Genomic DNA, 9,937 nt, shown 5'->3' on the forward strand with positions numbered 1-9,937 from the left:
TTCAATCCATTCGCCCGCACTTCTTTTTGTCAAGCTTGAAAACATAAACGATTCCGACCCAAGAGAGGCCATGTTGGTAGTATTTGTATAACCATACGTGTTGATCAGAAACAGATCACCTGATTTACCAGAGAGTGCCTTATAAGATGTGATTGGGATTTTCCAGGAGCCGGCAGCTTCAGTGACGTTTAGAGACTTGGGATCCACTGCCACAGTAACGCCGTCGAATCCCATAGCGTAGAGTTTCTTGTTGTCAAATAATATCTCTACGCAAAAACTTTCATAACAAAATCTTTGATCGCCCATCTCTCGTCTTTGCTTCGCCACACGCCCACTCGGCCTTCACTAATTAACGCCATTAGTACGAATTCACCAGCTTTATCATCATCGGAAGAGACGACAACCTTTTCAACGTAAAAAGGATTAGAATTTGGTACCATCTCGAGTCGAAAGGATTTAGCAATTTCCTTGACGCGATAATCCAGCAAGTTGAAAGGCTCGGGCAACATCTCGGAAGAGTTTTTTATACGAAGTTTAAACAGGGGATCCATGACTTGGATTTTGCCAGAGTTTGACTCTTCTACTTTGAACAACCAGGTTTCAATGGATTTGTCCAGGGGTTGAATGGCGTAAACAGTTGATTCAGTGAGTTCAAGGTGACCGTCGCCTTTCGCGCCCGGCGGGAAGGGAATCTTGAAATGCGAGAGCGGCGGGAGTGGAGGAGGGACTGAGGAACGAAATGAGTTACAAACAGCCCGGAAACAGAGGGTTTCGATCCGTGTATTGAGGAATTCTGCGATTGTAGCGAGTAGATGTTCGGGGAGATTGTCCATGGCAATGGCAATTGAATTAGAAAGTTTTGATCCCAAGAGGAAGAAGAAAGTAGGAAATTCTAATTGAATCCTATATTCCTTAAAAGTTGATAAACTTTAACATCACAACACGAAAGATAAACCTGATCCTCTTGAAAGCCAACTGTAGAAGATTAAAGAAAAGGAGACAGATACATTTGACTAGTCAAAAAGAAAAGCAACCCATTTGATTAAAAAAAATCTGCATTCACAGGCGGCATTACACCCGTACGTGACATTTAATTAATCAATAGAATAAAAACTAGGCGAGAACAACATTTTCCCACGCAAGATTTGGCAAAATGACACTTTCCCACCCGTCAAGTTTCAAAACGATACCTTCCCACGCATTTCCGTTAATTGAAGAAGGATAGAATGGTAAATTCAAAAAACAATTAAAGGATAATTATGTCATTTTATCCTCTATGTATAAACTTAAAAAAAAAAAAAAAACTTAAAACCCCTTTACTTTCTTCCTTACTCTACTGCGCTTGAATTACTACGCCACCCTCATTTTCTGCCAGATATCGCTCACACCCACACCACTACGACTACAATTAGCCATGTAGACCATTTACCTCTTGCCAAGATCCTGTCCACAACCATGCCATCAATCGTGATAGATTGCGAGCTCGATCGCGTGACCTACGCCCGTCTTTGCAGTGCCCTCACTGCGTGATTGGGTTACCAATCACGCGACTTGCCTATAGTGACTCTTCGCACCACCACCGCTGCCTTCATCGTAGGATTGGGTTAGGAATTTCCAGTCACCACGCCGCTACCTCTCTCACAATTGCACCATTTCAGCTTTGCAGTCCTATTGTCGCACTTTGCGGAGCGACTACAGCCGCGGATGACAAACCAAAAACAAAAATTGTTGGTTTCGCATCCAATTGGCCAAATGTCGCAGCTTAATTATTTGGGCTCTTGCTCCGTTGCCACAGCTTGTGCGAGTGCAAATGATGTTGTCGTTAGTTGATTTGTATTAGAGTGTTGATTTAGATAAGGGTGGAGATTTTGTGTTTTGATTAGTGTAGAAGGCCGGGTGAGATTTCAACTGATTTGCATCTGGCCAAGTGTTATTCTAGTCAACTATTTTTTTTTTTTTCCCAGTTTTTTAGTAAAGGATATTTTATCTTTACATTGATTATATCATGTTAGTTAATAAATTTTACTAATCAATCTTAATGGTAGACGAGAAAATGTCGTTTTGAAACTTGACAGGTGAGAAAGTGTTGTTTCACCAAACCTTGGGTGGAAAAATACCATTCTTCCTAGGAACTAGTAAAAAATACAACATTACAGCCAACTGAATCCAATAACTAGTAAATGGGATTTTTTGAATCCAATAACAACTTTTGACATTTTGAGAACATAGCGACAACGTGCCGTGTTTTCATTACAATAATACTATAATTTTTGGTCGTCCAAATTTCATTACAAAGTTAATCACTCAAATTGCAATCAAATACGAAGTTAGATAGCCAACTACTGCCACATGTCTGTTCATCGCTGTGCTTTGTCATCCATGGCTGCAACAACAGACTTATTGTACTCTGCCAATTCCTTCTCTTCTTCACTGAGTTCCTGTCACCCAAAAATAAGCATGTCAAAAGCAATATACTTTTTAACATGGAGATAATTCAATACAAACTGCTACCTAGCAAGAGGGACATACAAAATTATACCTTCCATTTCACTGCAATCAATTCGTTAAGGGTAGCATTTTAACTAGTAAAAAATGCAACATTTCAGTCGTCAAATCTGATTCTGAAAAAATCTGCATTTCAGCAAAGTCAAAAAATGTAAACTTGGATCCCATTTTCAGATGTGAATGTAAGCTAACAACTTAGTGGGCTAATCTTTTCTAATTGGGCGCCCATTGGCTGTACAGCCCGACCCCACATTGGGCCCATTATGGCTTTGCGCAGGTCACAATGTAAAGCTAGAATCTGGAGATTTTCGGTTTCAAAAGTAAAACCACCCACCAAACTCAGTTTCTGATAAAACCTCTTCGTCTTCTTCGGTTAGAATCATTGGAATTACGGGTACGGTTTCATTTCTTTCCCAACTATGGACACCACCACCACCACCGCCACGGTCAATTGGTCAAGTCTCCCAGACCTCGTACTCCTCTTAATCGCCAAACGCCTCCCCACACGAATCGATCTCCTCTGTTTTCGCGCCGTTTGCCATTCATTTCTGCGCTCAGTCCCATCCCTTCCAAAACCGATTTCTCCACTTACTGGTCTCAAGCTTCCCTTCCCCCCATGTCGCCCAAGCTCTATCAACCCAAACCCTAACCTCAACACCAAATTTATGCTCACTCAGTCCACCGTTTGCGCCATTCAAGCCCTTACCAAAATCTCCAACAATTACAAAACCACCAAAACGTGGGTAGTCCGAGTCAAGGAGTCAAGCTCTGAAAAAGTTCAAGTCCTGGACCCGTTTTATAGGTTTCCTATAAAAAACTTGCCCAAGAAGTTACCCAGGTCCTTGAATTTGCTGGATTATCAGGTCAAGGAATTGACTAAAGTGTTCGGACTTGTGTTAGTTGACGTTGAGAAAGGTAACGAGTTAAGCAGATTTCAGTGTCCTTGAGTTTGCTAGATTATCGGATTATTCGTTCTCTATTTCAGCTAAAGAGTTTGCAGGTGTAAAAAGAATTGTGTTTATTTTACTGATGATGCTTTTGATGAAGTTCGTGATGATCACTCTGGATTGGATGCTGGGATATATGACTTGGTGGATGATAATACTGTTGGGGCACTCTCACACCAACATCCACTGAACCTCTTAATTACAATTGAAATGAACAATAATATGCTGTTTGATTCNTGAAAAATTCTGCATTTCAGCAAGTCAAAAAATGTAAACTTGGATCCTATTTCAGATGTGAATGTAAGCTAACAACTTAGTGGGCCAATCCTTTCTAATTGGGCACCCATTGGGTGCACAGCCCGACCCCACATTGGGCCCACTAGGGCTTTGCGCAGGTCACAATATAAAGCCAGAATCTGGAGATTTTCGGTTTCAGAATGTAAAACCACTCACCAAACTCAGTCTCTGATAAAACCTCTTCGTCTTCTTCAGTTAGGATCCTCGGAATTACGGGTACGGTTTCATTTCTTTCCCAACCATGGACATAAACACGACCACGGTCAATTCGGTAAGTCTCCCAAACCTTGTACTCCTCTTAGTCGCCAAACTCCTCCCCGCACGAATCGATCTCCTCTGTTTTCGCGCCGTTAGCCATTCATTTCTGCGCTCAGTCTCATCCCCTCCAAAGCCCATTTCTCCACTTACTGGTCTCAAGCTTCCCCTCTCTCCATGTCGCTCAAGCCCTATCAACCCAAACCCTATCCTCAACACCAAATTTATGCTCACTCAGTCCACCGTTTACGCCATTCAACCCCTTACCAAAATCTCCAACACTTTCAAAACCACCAAAACGTGGGTAGTCCGAGTTAAGGAGTCAAAACTCTGAAAAAGTTCAAGTCCTATAAAAAACTTGCCCAAGAAGTTACCCAGGTCCTTGAATTTGCTGGATTTGACTAAAGTGTTCGGACTTGTGTTAGTTGACGTTGAGAAAGGTGACGAGTTAAGCGGATTTCAGTGTCCTTGAGTTTGCTGGATTATCGGATTATTCGTTCTTTATTTCAGCAAAAGAGTTTGCAGGTGTAAAAAGAATTGTGTTTATTTTTGACACGACCCGCCTCGACGCTCCCTATCTCATAAGCTCCGGGTGCATCCGCCTCGACACTCCCTATCCCATAAGCTTCGAGCGCACCTATGAGACTCGGGTGGCCAAGACGTGCCATGTGGAAATCTAAAAACCTGTATTCTAAATATGTTTTCCATAAAAACATTCGCTTGGATTCATTTTGAAAGCATAAACACATAAGATATNAAAAAATAATTAAAATCCTGGGTGTTGCAGAGAGAAAAAGGTGGGAGAGAAGTCGCCTTCCTCATTGCTTCAACAATCTTCTATATGCAACCCCACACCTGTACACATATTATCTGTATACATGATATATTTTCAAATATACTCAATAATTTCCTATTTTGCCGCTATCCTCTTCCCAATTTTCTAGTTCTTTTTTGTCCTTTTATTAATTTTGTTTCTTCTTGCATACATGAACTTGTACTCTCTATATAAAAGCAAAACCAGAACAAATACTCCTCACCAGATTATATACGTAACACTCAGAGACTATAAAGACTTAAAAAGTTTGAACGTTCTCTTCATTGAAACAGAATATAAAAAGGTACAGCTTATGCTTTATCATTTATCTTCTTTAATTTGCATTGTTTGTGTCTCTTTGTTTTGCTTTGTTGCTTGATTAATTCTATGGCCTGTTCTGGATATTGATCATTGGAAGAGAGATCCAGTTTTTCATTCTCTGTTCCGGGTTTGTTTTGCTTTATAATGTTAATATGTCAAATGAAAGTGTTTTGGTAATGGAAGAATATGGCAACAGAGTGTTTTGGTATTATGCAAGCAGAACTTTGTCTTTTGTCTTTAAATGTTATAATATTCTCCGAATATTGATTATTTATGGTGACATTTCTTGTGTTACATATGCTGCAATCGCAAAAGTTTTATTTTCTACTTCGCTATTTTGGATAGGAATTTTTTTTCTACATGCAGAAAGTATACCTCTAATTTTATTTTATCTGTTGTTGAATTATTTGCAGAGGAAATGCCTGGATTGGCGATGGATGCATTAAATGGAGACAGTGGTGGAGTAGAAGAATCTAATGGAAGCTACACGGTGTATAAGAATAGCTATTTGCAGCAAAGGTCTCCAAGAAGTCCGTTGAGTCCACAGAGTCCCCGTAGTGACTCCATTGATCTGGCCATTGATGGAATAGTTGAGACGTCTATTGAGCAGCTGTATCACAATGTCTGTGAGATGCAAAGCTCTGATCAATCTCCATCAAGGGCTAGTTATGGTTCATATGGTGACGAGTCGAGGATTGATTCGGAATTGCGGCATCTTGTTGGGGATATTGTTGGGGAGGAAGAGATGATGAAAGAGGTGGTGGTGAAGGGGAAAAATAAGGAAGAGAGTAATGGCGGCGGCGGCGAATTTACGCCCAAGAAAGTAAACGGTTCTGTTGATAGAAAGGTTGCAAAGAAGGGTAAAAAGCAAAATTCTTCAACAAAGTTAAGTCCTACGGCCAAATCTTCTAAAGAGAGACCTTCAACTGATAAAAGGAATGAGAGGAATATAACGAAACCAACTAATGCTTTCTCCATGTAGAAGCAAAGACAGAAGGTGTTGGAGGATCTGAAGAAGGAAAGACAAAGTGTGCGAAAAATAAATGAATCAGTTTGACAAAATAAATGAAAAGTTAAAATTTGTCAAAAACCTTCAGACAATCAGATGTGTGCTGTCCAGCAAATTTTCAAAAAAAAAAAATTTGAATTTTTTGGAGTTGGCTCACGAGCCGGCTCAAACTCGGCTTGAAAACCGGCTTGAATAGTATCAAAACCTTTTATGAGCCGAGCCGAGTCATATAATATATGGCTCGGCTCGGCTCGAATATTCTCTCTTTCACGAGCCGAGCTTGTTAAGCTAAAAACTCGGCTTGGCTCGGCTCATTAACACCCTTATACATATATGACATAATATTCAAAAGTCACATATAGGGGTGAAATTGCAATTTTCTGAACATATTTTAGAAACTGACAGTTTAACCCAGATTGAAAATTATTTCAACGTCACATGATCTTAGTATATAACCGATACAAATCATAAGCAAATATCACTTTTAAAAGTCAAAACTCATATAACACATTATAATGATAACTAAACCCAAGAGCAAAAATAATAATAATAATAATATAAGAATATTTCATATAAGGAAAAATCATGCCAATATATTAGATTTCATGGAAAATAGGGGGTAAAATGCAAGTTTTTAGAACATACTTTCAAAACTGACAAAAAGCACCCCATTTTCCCTTTTTACCGAGAAGATTATTCACCACATTATATATATATAAAACCTCACATGCATAACTCAATACACCATCCAAATAATCAGATTTGTAAGTTTCAATTTAATTTTCCAGTCAAGCCAAAAAGTTTATATATATATATATATATGAAATCCCAACCACCTTTACCTGCATAATTTAGTCAAAAATACAGTCTAGAACCATGTAATTCCAGCCTCCAATTCATGTTTTTATTCAACAAAAAATGCAACCTATAAACGCATATAAAACCAGCCACCACTACATGTATAATTTCGGCCGACATAAAATTCATAAACACATGAAATCCAAGCCATCATCGCATGCATCATATAACACATAACCAAAGAAATCTCATTCAAACAATAAAATGGAAAACACGACTTACACATGCAGACATGAATTTCAGCATTTGGATGCAATGTATCTCCATGCATGTAAAATCCTTCGTATCTTAGAAACAGAACTCAACAATTAACACATGCACGCTCGGAAATATTGAGAAAAATGTTTGATTTTTGCCACTCACTCTTCTAATCCTATAATTGAATGTCTATTACAGTGCTTGGATTTCGATCTCCACCGTTCAGAATGTAGAGTTGTGTTTCATGAACAACATATCCAAAAATCAGAACGATCGGACGGCAAACGAGCTCCAGATCACCATTTGATGATGCACTGTTCACAGACTCCAAAACTATTATATCCTCTCCCTCTCCCTTTCTTTTTGTTTTTGGTTTTCTTCTCTTCCTCTCTCACTCTATCTCTCGGCCGAACCCACTCTTTCTTCTCTTCTCCTTCTTTTTATTTTTCTCCTTTCTCTCCTCTCTTCTTCTCCTCCTTCTCTCCTTCTCCTTTCCTTTCTTTTTTTCTGCTCTCGTTTTCTTCTTCTTCATTTTGGGCGGAACTGCCCTTTTTTTTTTTTTTTTTTTATCTTTAAAACAAAAACAATTTTTCTGAAATTATTTCTGCCCCTCAAAAATCTCTTAATTTCAGTCTAACCCCGCCACCTAAGCTTCTCCTGACAATAATGTCCAGATTTTTCCCTCTTGATACATGCAAACCCATCAGAATTTATTTCTTTGTTTCTACCCCTTAACGCAACTTTAAAAACTGACAAAAATACCCCTTTCTTACAACAAGTGCCAAAAACCAATTAGAAAGATAATTAATTAACTAAATTAGGAAATGGGGTTTTACAATTTTACTGATGATGCTTTTGATGAAGTTCATGATGATCACTCTAATTTTCTATTTAAGCATCTGCGATTTTACAACTAGTTTAAGAATGCCAAACCCTCTAGTGTTACACATTTGAAACTAGTTGTAACTAGGATTATTTCTTAGAATTAATACAAACGAGAGAAGTTTGTTTATTCTTTCTCTGATTCATTCACATTTGAAACATGGAAATATATATATATATCAGTTTAAATTATCATATAATACTATTAACTTGTTAACAATAGTCGTTTACTTATTATTATTATTATTTTTTAATGAATAGTAATTATATTAATAATAACCGTTAGAACATAAGAAATAATGGTTTCTTAAAGTCATCCCAGGTAAGTCGTAACCTTAAGTTGAAATGGGTAGTTGGTTTCAGGACATGATTGATCAGCTGATCAAGCAGTAAATGTTGAAAAAAAAAAGAAATTCCTCAATCAGCTGTTGATGATCTTAACTTGTAAAAAAAAAAAAGTAAAATTCAAATCCCTAATTAGCTGCAAGTACCATGGATGAATGCCAGATAGAGTCTAAAGAAATCAAACCAACAAACAAACGTACGTAACATCGTCAATATATATATGTATATATAAATCAATTAAACTCATTTATAATTAGCAGTATTAGTCAATATCAATGTGTGAACCCGTATGCCATTGCACGGAGTAGAACTCTTTGGATTTTGACTAACTATATATGTTGTAGTTGGGTTGAAATAGACATCTGATGATGAATCATCAGAGGTGGTTGAGTTGAGGTCGTTGCCTTAATTAAGGTGAAATGGCTCAATAAAATACTAGAAAAAAATTATTGTTTTATGTAGAAGTGATACTTTATTTAATCTGTTACTTTTCAAAGGAAAACATTTCAGAAGGACTCTACATATAATATATGCATGGACGCATGGTTGAATCCATCTACTAATAAGTTGTCATTTTCAGTATTTCTTAAAACATTTACGAAATAAAAGTCGGCAACTCAGAAGTCAAAGCTTATAGAGGCGCCATGCATGGACGTGCCAGTGGGTTTCAAACTTTCAATAAATCTCAACATTAAGTATGTAGCTTAATGTAATGGCTCTTTAATAAAGGGTCAGCCGCATAACTGTGTATTAATCTTTTACTTTTGGATGAAAACCTAGGTTTGGGTAACATCAGAGGGTGTTAATGTTTTTTATTTTTATTTTTTCTATAACTAGTCGTAACTAGGATTATTTCTTATAATTAATACAAAATGAAGAAGTCTGTTTATCTTTTTCTTTCTTTGAATCATTTACATTTGAAATATGGAGAAAGAATTTTTTCATATATATATACATATATATATGAAAAACCAATTAAGACTAATGTAAATGAATTACTCATTCGATGAACATACAACTCATAAGAAGACACATGCATATGAAATTTGTGACATGAATTGAAGAAAATGGGATTAAATATTTGTATTGTGGAAAAACAATGATTTTGATAGATTTTATTTCATTTTAAAATGAAAGAAAAGATTATAAAAAATGTTGGGTGAGGGCTATGATTTAAAATGTATTCAATTGACTCGAAACAGAAAAGATTTTTTTTTTTTAAATTCTAGTACGAAATTTTAATTAGGAGAAATATAATATATTTTTTATTTATAAGAGTATTATTGTCAAATTAAATAAAAGAAAAGTAATTAATGGGGATTGGAAAGACATTTAGTGGATTACTCTTTATTTAACTTGGAACAACATATTATATACAACTTAATTAGAATAATATTATAATGTGGAAAGGATCGACAAAATTCGTATAAGTATTCAATCTTGTTCTCGGCTGCATGTCTTCATCTTTAGTTTGACATTTTACACTATTGAAAAGAAAATTCAAAC

At 36.8% G+C, this 9,937-nt stretch overlaps 1 protein-coding gene across 1 annotated transcript; it reads right to left on the reverse strand.

The window, feature by feature from the left end:
- Positions 1-266: 266 nt before the first annotated feature.
- LOC116146085 (F-box protein At4g35733-like) lies at positions 267-833 on the reverse strand. The gene has a single exon (XM_031431498.1). The coding sequence runs from the start codon at positions 831-833 to the stop codon at positions 267-269; it is 567 nt and encodes a 188-aa protein (XP_031287358.1).
- Between the last annotated feature and the right edge of the window lie 9,104 nt (positions 834-9,937).

The sequence above is a fragment of the Pistacia vera genome, unplaced genomic scaffold, assembly GCF_008641045.1.
Source record: "Pistacia vera cultivar Batoury unplaced genomic scaffold, PisVer_v2 Contig471, whole genome shotgun sequence".
In the NCBI taxonomy this organism is placed as follows: Eukaryota; Viridiplantae; Streptophyta; class Magnoliopsida; order Sapindales; family Anacardiaceae; genus Pistacia; species Pistacia vera.

Coding starts and splice junctions, on each gene's coding strand:
- LOC116146085 (XM_031431498.1), bottom strand. CDS start 833: ATGGACAATCTCCCCGAACATCTACTCGCTACAATCGCAGAATTCCTC.